We start from the raw sequence: 16,140 nt of genomic DNA on the forward strand, positions 1-16,140 counted from the left end.
TGAGTTTGAGGCCAGCCTACAAAGCAAGTTCTAGGACAGTCAGGGCTACACAGAAAAACACTGTTTTGAAACCCCCCCGCCCCCAAAAAAAAGTCTGCTAAAAAAGAACTTACCATTACATAATGAGACCAGAAGAATACAAATTTAAAATAAACATAGTAAATATCCTTACAGAGATGGGTAATGTCAGACAGGATAGAGCAGTGGTAAGAAAAAATAATCTAGAAGAATTTGACAAGCCGGGCGGTGGTGGTGCACGCCTTTAATCCCAGCACTCGGGAGGCAGAGGCAGGTGGATCTCTGTGAGTTCGAGGCCAGCCTGGTCTACAGAGCTAGTCCAGGACAGGCTCCAAAGCTACAGAGAAACCCTGTCTCAAAAACCTAAAAAAAAAAATAAAATTGACAGAAGAATATAATTCCTGAAATCCATAAAGGGCTTTGATAACAGAGAGAGAAGAATAGACACAGTAGAAAAACAAGTCTGTTAGAAGGTGAGATGAAAACTCTGAAAGTTAAGGTACCTGACAAGAATGGTGTCGACATTTACATAATATAATCTGACTTCAGTAGGAGAGAGGTGGAGTTAAGGAAATAGAGAGGGTCTGGAGTGACGGCCCTGTGGTTAAGAGCGTCCGCTGTTCTCCAGAGGACCAGAGTTCCGTTCTCAGCGCCTCTGTGAGGCAGCTCACAACTGCCCTAACTCCGTCTCTGGGCATCTGTTGCCCTTCTGACCTCAAGGGCGCCTTCGCACACTTGGCATACACAGTGACACAAACAAAAGCCTGTTCTTAAAGAAACAAGCACCTAAAATTTCTCCAAACTAGAGATGAAAAGCTTCAGTAAAGGATGCAAGAAAACACTTAAAACTTTCTCAGAATGTCTAGTTTCCAAAGCGATGAACTTATTTAAATGGTAGGAACTTAAATCACCACGTGGAGATGGGAAAGCGCAGAAATGAAGAGGTCAGGCAGGCGGGAGCTGCTGCCCCTGTCGGGGGTGCTGGCTGTGCAGCCTGATGGTCCCAGCTCCCCCTGGAGCCCGTGTGAAGAGACAGGTGCTGTGGTGTGCATCTGTAACTTTAGGGCAGACAGAAGGACAGATGGAGGCTCTTCAGGAAGCTCAAGGGTCTGCTAGCCTGGAGTCCACAGTACAGCAACAGAAACAGCGGGATGTGCTGTCTCAGCCGGGTGCAAGGGAAGAACTGACCTTTGAAAGTTCTCCTCTGACCTCCACAAGGGCTGTAGCACCTACACACACACCCTGCCCCCCAAATAGTGATGATAATAGTAGTATTTTGAAAGATGTGAGAGAAAGGAAGATTTGAAATGATAGATGAAAGAATTCAAGAGAACGCTGAAATTAAAGGGGTGTTTCAGAAATATAAACTCTAAGAAATTCAAGATCAGACTGACTTAGAGATGTACGAGTCTCTCATTTCAGTCAGTCACTCAGGAAAGAAATAGAAAGGGTTCAAGTAAAAGATGGCCAACAAAGACTAGAATAAAAGAGCCAGCATCTGTAAAAGAAGTCACTGACAAAGCAAAAGCAATCCAACACTAAAAGTTAGAGTCAAGAAAACTCTGGAAAGTGTGAGGTGTGCAGCGTGCATGAGGTTTGTCTGGTGCGCGAGAAGTGCCTGCAGGTCATGTGGACGTGCAATAAGCTGTTAACTCTTGGTCAATTGCTTTGCAGCGCAAGACTCATCAGTTTTTCGTGAAGTCTTTCACTGCCCCTACAAAGTGCCACCAGTGCACCTCCTTGATGGTTGGGTTGATAAGACAGGGCTGTTCCTGTGAAGGTAAGGACAGCAGGAAGAAGGCCCAGCTGCTTGGCTGTGGGCTGTTGCCACATGGTTATAGGCTCTAAGCAAACGGATGGGTTTGAATGCCGTCACCGCTGCCGCCGCCTCGGTGACTGAGCAAGGGTTATAATGTAGATGATAGGAAATGCTCCGTCACGTTGATTCTTATCCTATCTGCTAGTGAACGCGTGGAGGTTATAACTCCAAACGTTTCTTTACGCCTTTGTAGTCATTGAAACACTTGTTTTCAAATAGTCAGTAAAAGTTGCCAGACATAGAGCCCTGGGAAATAGCTTAGTGAATAAAGGACTTACCATATGGGCATCAGGACCAGAGCTTGGTCTCCAGCACAAATGCCAGGGTGCCCACCTGTAATCCCAGCCCTCAGGAGCGGAAACAGGAGATCTTGGAGGGTACTAGCATGCTGGACCCGCTGAAGTGTCGAGCTCCTGGTTCAGTGAGAGACCTGGCCTCAGAAAATGAGTGACGTGTGACAGATGGAGGAAGATGCTAGACATCAGCCTTGGACTGCACGTCCTCACACATGTGAACATGTGCTCCCACACATACAAACACATATACATGCATGCGAAGCACACAAATTAATTCAGCATTGCTGATAGACATCAAGTAGCTGAATGTTCATTAGTAACTCTTGCAAGAGAATTTGGGGGCTGATAAGAAGTTGCAGTAGGAAAAAGAGCTAGAAAAAAACCTCCAGAGACCACTTTGGTAGGGATTATAAATTTAAATCAGCCATGTTGTTTACAAGGTTGGGATTTTTTGTTTATTTGGTTTTTGTTCTGTCTTTTACCCATTTGCTTCTCAGGTTGATCACTAATATTAAAGAGAATAATAATATAAATAGTAAAAACATTTACTGCTTCTCAATGAACTTCTGACTTACAAATAACTGGATCTGTTTTTCAAATGATAAAATGGTTGTTTAAAATAAGGAAGAAAATAAGCATTCATCTAACTATGTAATCAGTGCTCAGTGATTTTGTTGTTGTTGTTAAAATGAATTTTACCTAAATTATGTCCTTTTTCCCTCCAAAAGTGTGTGGGTTTTCGTGTCATATAACGTGTGTGAACAAAGCTCCGACTGCTTGTCCGGTTCCTCCTGAGCAGACTAAGGGTCCCCTTGGTATAGACCCACAGAAGGGCGTGGGGACAGCGTATGAGGGCCATGTCAGGGTGAGTACCTCTGTTCAGTCACTCAGTAAGCACAGCACTTGACAGAAAAGTTAATGAATCAAACTCATTTAAATAACATTTTATCCAGAGTCATAATTATTTGGAAATAAATTCTAAAATATCACAGAGTTTTCTGTACTCTCCGTATCTTGAGATTTACAAATGTCGAAATCATCATAAGGGAGCCTTAGGCCTCTGGTCTTGCCTGAGAGGTGGAATGCCGTTGAGGCCTAAGTTAGAAAACATCCCGACATAAGCTTACTGCCGTCCTGGGTACAGCTGCACAGGAACTGGGTATCGGTTTCATCTTACAACCAAAGCTGCCCTTAATGCCGTTTCTCTAAAAAGCCATGAGTAGATTTTACTGTAGTGAGTTGTCAGTCTGAAATGACATTTCAAGCGTATAAAGCCATGTGGGCTCCGAAGAGTGTGTCCCCACTGTCCCTGACCAACGGCACCATGTCCCACTTGCTGCCTTACCAACTGAAAAGCACAGCCTGTGGGTGTCCCCTGCAGTTCACACGAGCCAGAGGCTCTGGCTGTCATTCTCACTGGAGTTCTGTCTGTCTGTTTGTCTGACTGAAACAAAACTAAGATCCCTAAGCCCGCGGGCGTGAAGAAAGGGTGGCAGAGAGCGCTGGCTGTGGTCTGTGACTTCAAACTGTTTCTCTACGATATTGCGGAAGGAAAGACATCTCAACCCAGCTCTGTCATCAGTCAGGTGATTGACATGAGGTAAGCTCCGAGGGATGAAGATGTATGCGTCATCTCAGCATCGGAAGTGAACTTTATGGTCTTTCCTTTATGTTACTATGCTTTGCATTAAATAACTTAATTTGGAATCAGTTTTCGGATTTAGCCTTAATGACTACTGTGACATACTAGATAAGTAGAGAGGTGGGATGGTTGGGCAAGTTGGTTTATGTGTTGAGTGTGTGGAGCTATAAAAGTTTGGCTCTAAAAGACCAGTCTAAAGGTTATGTTATAAAAGAGTCCTAAATACATGTTCACCTGTCATCATCTGAAAGTGCAGTGGTTCCATGAAAGTCAAGAGATAACGTCTCACACCAGCCCCCAACGACTTATTAAAGCAGTGAACAGTTAAGAATCTGTTTCTCTAGCTCCGTCGTCCAGACTCTTCATGCACCCCTCGAGCACCTCTTCCCTGTTTGTTAGAGCTCCAGGCACTGTCCTGGGGGATTTTATTTTCTCCTACAGCTTCAACCATTGCTCCTGACTGATGGGTCCCATGCATGTCTCTAATTCAGACACACCCATTGCTCAGAATGCACATTTCCAGCTATACATACCTATTGGTGTCTGAAACACAGTGGAATATGGAGGCACTGGTACAGGGAGTATCAGCAACGAGATTTGGCAGACCTGCTGATGGACTGAAAAGCTGGGAGGCAAGGCAAAGGGGAGCGAGCGCCTTAGCCCATGTGGTTAAGGACAACAGGAAGAGCAGCAAAACTGTCTGTCAAAGTGAAGATGAGTCAGTGTCGGGACTTTAAGACAAGGGCGTGGTGGTTCTGGGCACAGCGGTCCAGGACAGGAGTCAGTCCCTGTGCAGGTGCTGACGACAGTGTCAGAGGAGCTGGACTGAGTGCACTTGAGATTTATTATGGCAGGCAAGAGAGTCCACTGGGTACTCTGGAGACTGCCAAAAGTCCCTCCCGCCTGTGTGCTTCTTGGCCTCGTGTGTCTGCACGAGTCAGCCGCCACGTCTAGTGTAAAGTACTCCTGATGGATTACCTTGAGCACTGTTAGTCACTATGTGGGAAATCTGGGGTTTTGTTTCGTTTTACATTGAACTTGGGTGTTTATGCACTTGTGCTTTGAGGATTGCTTCATATATGTTATTTGAGTGTATAGAGAGCTGTTTCTCTAGCTCCCACATACATACGGCAACATGTAATAACCCTAAATGTTTAACTTTTATTTTAGAGATGAAGAATTTTCTGTAAGTTCAGTCTTGGCTTCTGATGTTATTCACGCAAGTCGAAAAGATATTCCCTGTATATTTAGAGTAAGTCTGTGTATGGCTTTGAGTTTTTGCATGTATATTGTGTATGATGTGCATATGTGTTTATGTGCACATGCATGTGACGGCCTGCGATGGATGTCAGACACCTTCCTTGATTGCTGTCTTCTTTACTTACTGAGACCAAGTCCCTGGACCTGCAGCTCATTGCTTTAGCTAGTCTAGCTAGGCAGCTTACTCCAGCGACCCCTGCCTCTCCCTCTGGAGCACTGGAATAGCAGACGCACCTACCTGACCCTCACCTGTGTTCTGGGGATCCAACTCTAACCCTCAGGCTTAGGCAGCAAGTGTTTATCCACCAAACCAGCACCTGGTTACTTGTTTTTAATGAGTACGTTTGCCACTCTGTATAAACCCTAAAGTCACTAGGCCAAGACCCAGACCTGGTACTCATTTATGTATCCATACCATCCAATATTTACTTGAGTAAATAATTGTGCTAAGACTTGTAGAATGCATAAATAAGCATCTAAAGTATGCTTCATGTTCTATAATGTTTTTGAGTCCCAGTTCAATCTTCAAGCAAATATTACCACATGAGATTTCTCAACTTAAAACAAAAACATTTGTTCTCTGTAAAACTCTCATTTTTAAAATTGTGTTTCAGTTGTCTCTTTCTTTATAACAAATACTCCAAAACTTTAGTAGAAGTATTCATTTTCCACTGTTCTACACACACACACACACACACACACACACACACACACACACACGTAATCTAAAATGCTCTGATTGACTTGTAAACCTTTATTTACTTACTGTTTGAAGCGATCTAATCTTCTTTAGTGATAATATAAAGGATTGTTAGGAAGTACAAGAGACTTTCAGAACAGTATGATGTAGTGCCTACGAGCACAGAAGCATGCTTTAGCTTCGTGCCCTTGAGAAGTTACTTACTTTCTCTTTGTCATGGATTCTCGTATATAAAATTAGTTTATAATCATAGCTCCTGTCTTATGAAGCTGTTAAGAGGGTAAATGAGTTAATACTTGTGAAGGGCCTTTCTCTCTGATACTTGATAATTTTAAGTGTGACCTGTTAAGTTAGTGTGTGTAATGCATTTTCATGGTATTTTATGGCATTTTGTAACAAAGAGCATGAAATGATAGTAACATTTCGACTTGTATCACCTAGTGTTTGAATTATAGCATTGCAGTGAGATACTCTAATTCAGCATAGCTAAAGTTTGCTAAAGGAATCATTTAATAAATGCTCATTTTACTGTGAGTGCTAAGCAGATGAACATAACCCTGAAGCTAGCATAAAAGGTATCTGTTTTCTAAACTGTGAACATTAAATTGTTTCAGGTCACAGCGTCCCAGCTCTCAGCACCTAGTAACAAATGTTCCATCCTGATGCTAGCGGACAGTGAGAATGAGAAGAGTAAGTGGGTGGGAGTGCTGAGTGAACTACACAAGATTCTGAAGAAAAACAAATTCCGAGACCGCTCAGTGTACGTTCCCAAAGAGGCTTACGACAGCACTCTACCCCTCATCAAAACCACGCAGGCGGCTGCAATCCTAGGTATGCGTTTATCACGTCGTCGTATTATCATAACTGTTTACTGATTCATGGTTTGAGTTGACACCACTGTTTACACAGTGTCTGGCATACGTCAGACGTTTGTGGGATGAATGAGAGCCAGATCTGTGTTGTAGCACTATGGCTAAAAGCCAACCTGCTAACCTTTTCCTACTCCCATGAATTAAAACAAACACATTCTTAGAGCGTGGCCTTCATGTCTAACGTGTGTTACTGAGGAGTTTTGACGGAATACGTAGCATGTCACCAGCAAAGAGCAGCTTCTGTGTGCAGACGCTGACTTGATATACTGCTCCGCTTCTGTTGCCGTCCAGTACACAAGAAGTTTGGTGAGCAGGATTCAAACACTGTTCACAGTGTTTCTAGAATGGATGACGTCTGTGATACTCACAAACTGGGTTTTTAATTTTCTCATTATAATAAGCATTTCCTTCCTTTGATATTAAGGCAGACTTTTAGTTGATTGTTCTGTTTTAAAAGGCATGACATATTTACCCTGAAACCTGAGGGGAAATATAAATCGTATATTTTGATTTTGTTATTTATCGTCACTCTGACGCCAGATTTTCTCATTATCTGTTTTATTCTGTTATCTTTACATTTTTATCTGATGAAAATGTTTTATGTTTGTGTCTTAACTAGATCATGAAAGGATAGCTTTGGGAAATGAGGAAGGATTGTTTGTCGTGCATGTCACCAAAGATGGTAAGAGAAAACCCAATTATACTGAAGTTTAACTGAATTTTAAATTATAGATTAAAAAACTCTTGAACCTAAAGTCTAAGAGCAGGGTTGTGTTACTAAGATTTTCCAGATATAATTTTATATGTTTTTAAATCAAAAGACTTTTTTCTTTTTCCTTTATGGTTTTTTTGAGACAAGATTGTACTATGTAACTGGCTGTCCTAGAACTCAGTGTGTAGACCAGGCTGGCTGAAGTCACAGATCTGCCTGCCTCTTCCTCCCCGGATTAAAGGTGTGTGCCGCCACACCCAGCTTTAACTCAAGATTTGCAGTTCTGTTCCCCTTTTATGTTCTAGAGCTCTGTGTACTGTCTCTCTCCTGTTTTACTGAACAGTTCCACTCATGTCTAAAGATGGCACAGAAAAGAAAACCACAGATTACTTTTCTCATTCCTAGTAGTGCTTTAAGAGGTAATGCCTAAAATTCCCCGTGGGTCAGCACAACAGGTTTTAGCTCCCTAGGTGGAAATAAAGTGCTGAGTGAAATAAAGCAAAACCAGTTGAATTCATGTTTCTTAAACATAGCATTTTAAGTTCTGTCTTTGTATCAAGTTAGAGCCTGCGGAAGTAGGTCACTTAAGAGTGATGAATTTGTTACCCTTAGAAATACCTTGAGAAGTGTTAGGAAGATACCTCAGTTGGTAAGTGCTTGCCATTTAAACACTGAACTCCCAAAACCCACATAAAAAGCTGGGCATGATCATTTGTGTGTGTGTGTGTGTGTGTGTGTGTGAGAGAGAGAGAGAGAGAGAGAGAGAGAGAGAGAGAGAGAGAGAGAGAGAGAGAGAGAGAGAGAGAGAGAGAGATCCCAGCACTGGCCAGCCAACCTAGCCTAGTAATCAAATCCCAGGTCCCAGTGGGAGTCCCTGACTTAATAAACAAAGGTGGGCATGGACAAGATGACTGGGCAGGAAAGGTGCCCTGAAAGCCTGTGTTTGATCCCTGGAATCCACATAAAGGTGGAAGGAGAACACTGACGCCACAAAGTTGTCCTCTGACCACCACACCCATGCTGTGACATGCACCCACACACATCCACAACTTAAAAATTTAATTAAAAAACCAAAAACTTAAGGCAGACAGCTTCTGAAAAAGAGCACCCTAGGCTGATTTCTGGTGGCACATGCTTGTACATGCATAAATGGCCACATGTGCACACAAAGAAATACCTCAAAAGGTAGGGCTAGAGAGATGCCTCAGCAGGTAAGAGCCCTGGCTGCTCTTGCAGAGGACCCAGGGGTTCAGTTCCCAGCACCTACATGGTGTCCTACACCATCTTAATTTCTAGGGTATCCGATGCCGCCTTCTGGCTTCTGTGGACACAGGCATGCAAGTGATGCACAGACGTATATGCAGGCCAAACACCCATGGTCATAAAATAAAACTTTAAAAAATAATACCTGAAGAGAAGCATGAGTTGCAGTTACTTGGATTTTAAGACTAGGAACTCCATGTTGAAATTCCTGGAAGGTAGACCAGAAAACAAACTTTGTGAAGCCTAGGCGCGCTTTACACAGGGGTTCCTTGTCTTGACTGACAGGATCTCGGTGCTGAACTTAATACTAGCTATCAGCTACCAGTGGGTTAAATGATCTGATAATAGTTTCAGTTATCCTTCTTTTTTTCTTCTGTGATTTCTGACTTTGATACCTTTGTGTGTGTTTGTCTTTAATATGAGTTGGATTATATACTTTGGTGTTTAATTCAGATACATTTAATACAACCGTTTTTTTGCATTTAATGTTGTTGTTTCTTCCTGTAGAGATTATTAGAGTTGGTGACAATAAGAAAATTCATCAGATTGAACTCATTCCAAGTGACCAGCTTGTTGCTGTGATCTCAGGCCGAAATCGTCATGTCCGACTTTTTCCTATGTCAGCTTTGGATGGGCGAGAGACGGAATTTTATAAGCTAGCAGAAACTAAAGGGTGTCAAACCATAACTGCTGGGAAAGTGCGCCACGGAGCTCTGTCCTGCCTCTGTGTGGCTATGAAAAGACAAGTCCTCTGTTACGAGCTATTCCAGAGCAAGACCCGGCACAGGAAGTTTAAGGAAATTCAAGTCCCATGTAACGTCCAGTGGATGGCCATCTTCAGCGAGCAGCTCTGTGTAGGATTCCAGTCAGGATTTCTCAGATACCCTTTGAGTGGAGAAGGAAGTCCATGCAATATGCTCCATTCAAATGACCACACACTATCATTCATTGCACATCAACCCATGGATGCTATCTGTGCAGTTGAGATCTCCAACAAAGAGTATTTGCTGTGTTTTAGCAGCATTGGGATATACACGGACTGCCAGGGCCGAAGATCTAGACAGCAGGAATTGATGTGGCCAGCAAATCCTTCCTCTTGTTGTAAGGTTCTTTCTTATTTGTCTGACTTCTTCCCTTTTTGCCTTTTCATTTACCTTAAATATAATCCTTTTTACTAACAGCTTGTTTTTTAATTACTCTTAAGGTCTTCCCCAAGTACTAACTATGTTGCTAATGTAAAATAAACCATATATTGTAAAACCTATACAAACAAGGTGAACATAAAATGCTTGTAAGTAAAACTAATCTTTCTATGACAGATTTACTGAGATACATTTTATCTCAATATTGTTGTGTTTAAAAATAATCCTAAATCATTCTCTTCATTGTCGCCCTAAATATAATATCCTTAAGTAACATTAGCTCATAAAACTTAGGCTGGAGAAGTTACTAAGTGATTGTTTAACCAGTTCTTAGAAGATATAATGTGGCCTTTATAAGAAGTAGTATTCCATTTCCTATTTTATAGGTGTATACATTGATTTAAATTTACTTATTTCACGCTTTCCATAAATATTAAAATATTGGTATATCATTCGGTACTTTTATCACTGAATAACAATCGCTATTGAGTACATATGATTTTACTATACGAGATGAAGTCATGAGTGAAATCAATGCAGTGCCATCTACCTGTAGCTAGAGTTTTCTCCAGTCCTCCCTGGCTACCATGGTCAGGACAAATCTCTCTCACCCGCCAGTCCTGCAGTTGCTCAGACCCAACCCAGTAAACACACAGAGACTTCTATTGCTTACAAACTGTATGGCCGTGGCAGGCTTCTTGTTATCTAGTTCTTCTATCTTAAATTAACCCATTTCTATAAATCTATACCTTGCCACATAGCTCATGTTTTACCAGTGTCTTACATGTTGGTACTCATGGCGGCGGCTGGCAGCGTCTCCTCTGCCTCAGCCTTCCACTTCCCAGATTTCTCTTCTCTGCTAGTCCCGCCTATACTTCCTGCCTGGCTACTGGCCAGTCATCATCCACAGCAATCTACCCTTACAGAGTAGGGAAGATTCCTAACAGGAAGTGGCTGGATAGAATGCTATGTACAGGTGCATTCAGGAGAGAGTGTGATCCAGATTGCTTGGTTTGTGATGGGAGACGCGTAAGCCTGTTTAAACACTGAGAGGAAAAGGGAGCTAGAGAATCAGTAGGAAACGTGGACTATTTGGGAAATACAGAAAATAGAATCAAATGCCCCAAAAGATCCCAAAGAGGGTGGAATTCAGGAGTCTATTAAAACACTTACTGGGGCAGGAGGCAGGGACCTCTCCCCTGCAGCAGGAAGGATAAGGGCAGGACCATCCGGGTGAGTGTCTCAGAAAAGTGAGTTCTTCTCTCTAACTCCACCCGGATTGAACTATTTCTAGTGTTTTATTTCTTCTGAAATGAACATTTTTGTCGGTGACATAGGGGTAAATGAACGCTGCTTTGTAGCTGAGTCAGATAATCCTGAGCATTCTGAGTGAAGTCAGTCGGGCAAACGCCTTTCTAGGTGTAACTCCATCGTAATGCAGTTTCTGTAAGTCACTCACTCTTTGCGTGTGTCGTCCATTCCTTCACAAGTGTGTAGTGAGCATCACACACATCACACACTGTCCCACAGCTTCAGGTCACAGTAGCAGAACCATGCCAGGAGACACTTCAAAAACATTGATAACATCATTCCTATGTAATAACTCTTGGGTTTTGAGAAGATTCCACTCTTGGGATAGACCTTTCAAAGTGGTTGGGGCTTAATAGTTCACAATAATCAGCAGGCTGTACCTTCCTTCCTTCCCCCAGGTTACAATGCACCTTATCTCTCCGTTTATAGTGAAAATGCAGTTGATATCTTCGATGTAAACTCCATGGAATGGATACAGACCCTTCCTCTCAAAAAGGTAGTGGAACACTAACTAAAATGTGGGCCAAATTGGTTCCATTTTTAAATTTTTTCAATGCATATATCCATTGTGCATAGTACTGTGTTACATGAGGACATTTTCAAGAGTGTATATATTGTACATTAAGCATACTACCCCTGACCCTCATGATGAGCACGTACTGCAGCCTAGGATGCCAGTGTGGTGCCTTCTGCTTCGGGTTAAGGGGCTCAGAGAGAGTGCACTTTCCATGCACCCATGGGCAGTGATTAATCCCTCGACTTTATAGCTGGAAATGTGAAATCAAAACTTTGTAGGTGTCTTAATGTTTTAAGAACAGTGGTTTCCCATATGCCAAATAAAACATAATATTTTCCATTAACGTTTCTATTTCCATAACAGAAAATTTTTACAAGTATGGCATTTCTATTTTGTAGAAATGAAAAGTAATCCTGTTATACAGATGTGTTTGGTGTGTAGAGTACACGCGCCATCAGTTGAGGGTGGGGTTAGAGGAGCGGGGTAACGAGGCAGCCAGGACATTCAGTGTATGCCCCTGACTTTTTTTTTCAAGACAAGGTTTCACCGTAGCCCTGGCTGTCCTGGAACTTGCTCTGTAGCCCAGGCTGGCCGTGAACTCAGAGATTTGCCTGCCTCTGCCTCCTTAGTGCTGGAATTAAAGGCATACTCCACCACTGGCAAAAATATGCCCATTTTAAGACATATTAGCAATGTAAACCCTCATTTAAAAATGCTACATTATGTAAGGCAACAAAAATATCATCCTCAAATTTGTAAATTGGGGTTGGCCACAGTTTTCCATTTCATTTTTGTCATACAACCTTTGCAGTGTGCAAGCATGTGTCCTGTAAACGGAATAACACTGTGAGCTCTGCTCCTTTCCTAAGACACAACATCCCAGTCTCACCACATCCACATGCGCCCTGTCCCCACCTCCCCATGGAGAGTGCTGTCCACATCCACATGTGCCCTGTCCCCACCTCTCCATGGAGAGTGCTGTCCACATCCACATGCACCCTGTCCCACCTCCCCATGGAGAGTGCTGTCCACATCCACATGCACCCTGTCCCACCTCTCCATGGAGAGTGCTGTCCACATCCACATGCACCCTGTCCCACCTCCCCATGGAGAGTGCTGTCCACATCCACATGTGCCCTCTCCCACCTCTCCATGGAGAGTGCTGTCCACATCCACATGCACCCTGTCCCCACCTCCCCATGGAGAGTGCTGTCCACATCCACATGCACCCTGTCCCCACCTCTCCCCATGGAGAGTGCTGTCCACATCCACATGCACCCTGTCCCACCTCCCCATGGAGAGTGCTGTCCACATCCACATGCACCCTGTCCCCACCTCTCCCCATGGAGAGTGCTGTCCTGATGTTGTGCTTCTTATCATCCCTGAACAAATGACTAATTGTACTGAAGTAAGATGTTATTCCTGTTGTTTAGGTATTTCTTTTTTCTCTTCTTAAGAAACTTTCCTACTTCAAGACCATAAAGATACAGCCTTTATTTTCTTCCCAATTTATTCTTTCTGACTCCCACATGTTGCTGTGTGCAGTATTTTGTGCATAGTAACTTTTTCTCATTACGCGTGTGTCTGTGATCCACTTGGAACTGAGTTTTAACGGAGGTGTGAAGTGAGGATCTGGCTGTATTGGTTTATCTGACTCGTTCCTCCTGCACTGTTTGTCAGTAGTCCTTTCCCTGTCTGTGCTTCTGTCTCCAGATGTGTGGGCATTCAGGGTTTAGTGATAAGAATTCATAAAGTAAATGTGTTCCTTTAAAAACTGATGGTTCTAAATGGTCAATTTTAAGGTTTATATATTTCTACTTGATTTTATTTGTCCAGGATAGAATTTCTTTAAACTATCATTATGATAAGTTGGTTTGTTTAAATTAAATGATAATATACCTTCCTAGTAAGAATTATTAACATGAGATGTTTTAAAGAATTATATTTTGACTTAGGTAAGTGTAAGGTCTTAATAGTGTATTCTTAAGAAATAGACTAAAACTTTTGTGATTTAATTTTTATAGGTTTTATTGTAATACTAATTTTATTTTTATTATTTTAGGTCCGACCATTAAACACTGAGGGATCATTAAATCTTTTAGGGTTGGAGACTGTTAGATTAATATATTTCAAAAATAAGATGGCAGGTAAGAAAATATATTAATAGGATCAATTCAGTGGAAATATTACACCAGTCCAAGCAAGGCATATTCGGTATGCCCCAGCCCAGATTGGCTCAGGCATATCTCACTCTGGGGTGTGTGATGCCCACTGTCAAACTCTGGCAAGACAGTAAAGACAAGCTGTGAACAAACAATCCTGTTTAAGCCTGTATGACTGGATAAGCAAAGTGTTTGATTCTGACACACATTCTTTTCCTGTGGAGCACATGGTAAGTAGAGAAGATATGGCTGGATATGTCTTCTGTGCCTGTAACACCACAGAACCTAGTCAGTAGGTCCTAAATTATGGACACTTGTCCAGAGTTCCAGTTGGGGACTTCAGGAATAATCCATCTCCAGCTAGTGCACAGCACCTCTGAAGTACTGAAAACAGTGTGGGAAGAGGCATAGAAGAGCATAGGAATGAATCCCAGAAGAAGGACTGAGAACAGGAATCCACAGATTATCATAGGGGAGAAAATAATCTGTGGCAAGTGGGACGGGGCGTGCTTTCAAGGGTGAAGTGATGGGTCTGGAGAGGTGATGGCTCAGCAGTGCAGGGGGCAGGCTGCCTTCCAGAGGCCTGGGGCCACTGAGAGCACACCCCGCAGGAGAGCCAAAACAGTGTGAAGATGCCGGGGAGAAGTGACCGTCGAAGCCGAGACACCGACACAGCTGTAGTTTTCTTCTAGCAAAACTGGAGCATCTTGTATTTATAGTTAAAAGTGATACTGTGTTTTGTAAGCTATGCCTAATTTCAGCATATATCTTTTTGCATATTTTACTGAAAATTATTGCTTGCTTTCTAATTTTTAATGTATAACTCTTAATTATCACAGTTGTTCATATTATTCAGTCGATTGCAGTGTCATAGAGATTAATGGATATAAAGAATTTTAACAATTTAAACAATGTTATTACTTTCTTTCTCACAGAAGGGGATGAACTTGTAGTTCCTGAAACATCAGATAATAGTCGAAAACAAATGGTTAGAAATATCAACAACAAGCGGCGTTACTCCTTCAGAGTCCCAGAGGAGGAGAGGATGCAGCAGAGGAGGTATGTATTAACTCGTGCCCAGCATTCATCTGTGTTGCCAGCATCTGTCCATGCTGACAGCGTCTGTCCATGTTGCCATCACCCAGAGGGCAAGCTAGAAACAATTTAGAAGAAAGATTTGGTATATGAAAATTTGTCACTCAGCTGTGGTCCAAAATTGTAGGGTCGGGGTGGCTTGTTGGCAGAGTATTTACCAGGCATGAGTCGACCTCCAACTCTAGGGGGATTCTACACTAATGAGTAGCATCCCTCAGGGCCATTTTAATGAATACTGTCAAAGTTATGAGAATACAGTGGATAAAGTACCAAATTTCACTCATTTCTGTATGTACATGGAAGAGTTGTCATTTCTGGCATGTGTAACTCTGTAATATAAATCATCTGTGCATATAGTAAATTTGTATATGTTAAGAAGTACAGAAGCCAGGCATGGTGGCCCATGCCTGTAATCTTAGCATTCAAAAGGCTATGGCAGGAGAGTCGCCTTGAGCTTGAGGCCATTGTGCCCTAAGCTAAAGGGTAAGACCCTTTCTGAAAAAAAGAAAATTAAGAGAAAGAAAAAAAAATAAAACTCAGATTAACTCTGTTCCCCATGAGCAAGCAGATGTAGCGATATTTAAAAGCATTTCTAAAATGTTCTCTATTATGAAGGATGCACATATAATATTCAATAGTATCTGCAAAGTAGAACAGGAGTTCTTTGATGCATGTTAAAGGAACCCTTTTCAGCGAGGGGTGGAGCTCAGTGGTACAGAACTTGATACATGTGTGTGTCTCTGGCTTTTATCCCCAGCACTGAACAAATTAAACAAACAAATAAAACCCTAAATCTTAAGATCTTCTTATTTAAAACTTAAAATACAAAGCAGTCTAAGGAATTGAACTGTTAATATATTCTGTTACTCTAATTATATCTTTATTTTTATAAAACAAAGTATGCTTAATTTTTTAAGTTAAATTGATTAAATGTGGGAAAACTGTCTAAACAGGTGTTCTACCTTACAGGGAGATGCTACGAGATCCAGAAATGAGAAATAAATTAATTTCTAACCCAACTAATTTTAACCACATAGCACACATGGGTCCTGGAGATGGAATACAGATCCTAAAAGACCTGCCCATGGTAAGAGGTGTGAGGAGTGGTGTGAATATGAATGGGTTGAGGAGTCAGTGGCAGATGCATGGGGGAAATATGTGCACATAGGCTTACATACATGCACAGCTCCACAGACTGTGTTATACAGTGAGGACACGTGCTTTCAGTATGCCACAGTATGTTTAAGATGCATGGTGGCATCTGAGAGAAGAAACTGACAGTTGAGAAATCTGTCAAAACCAGAGCAAAGGTTCTTCATTGGTTCCCTACC

At 42.1% G+C, this 16,140-nt stretch overlaps 1 protein-coding gene across 21 annotated transcripts in view; it reads left to right on the forward strand.

Moving 5' to 3' along the window:
* The window catches only part of Cdc42bpa (CDC42 binding protein kinase alpha), a 211,874-nt gene that overhangs the window by 180,534 nt on the left and 15,200 nt on the right, over positions 1 to 16,140 (forward strand). For all 21 annotated transcript variants that reach the window (XM_076548064.1, XM_076548060.1, XM_076548071.1 and 18 more), the window contains 11 exons: positions 1,693 to 1,798; positions 2,862 to 2,998; positions 3,594 to 3,733; positions 4,946 to 5,027; positions 6,350 to 6,566; positions 7,227 to 7,289; positions 9,090 to 9,683; positions 11,434 to 11,531; positions 13,615 to 13,699; positions 14,650 to 14,773; positions 15,779 to 15,896. In XM_076548064.1, the coding sequence (XP_076404179.1) occupies positions 1,693 to 1,798; positions 2,862 to 2,998; positions 3,594 to 3,733; positions 4,946 to 5,027; positions 6,350 to 6,566; positions 7,227 to 7,289; positions 9,090 to 9,683; positions 11,434 to 11,531; positions 13,615 to 13,699; positions 14,650 to 14,773; positions 15,779 to 15,896 (1,764 nt within the window). The remainder of the gene's footprint in view (positions 1 to 1,692; positions 1,799 to 2,861; positions 2,999 to 3,593; positions 3,734 to 4,945; positions 5,028 to 6,349; positions 6,567 to 7,226; positions 7,290 to 9,089; positions 9,684 to 11,433; positions 11,532 to 13,614; positions 13,700 to 14,649; positions 14,774 to 15,778; positions 15,897 to 16,140) is intronic.

Source organism: Peromyscus maniculatus, chromosome 11, assembly GCF_049852395.1.
Source record: "Peromyscus maniculatus bairdii isolate BWxNUB_F1_BW_parent chromosome 11, HU_Pman_BW_mat_3.1, whole genome shotgun sequence".
Classification (NCBI taxonomy): domain Eukaryota; kingdom Metazoa; phylum Chordata; class Mammalia; order Rodentia; family Cricetidae; genus Peromyscus; species Peromyscus maniculatus.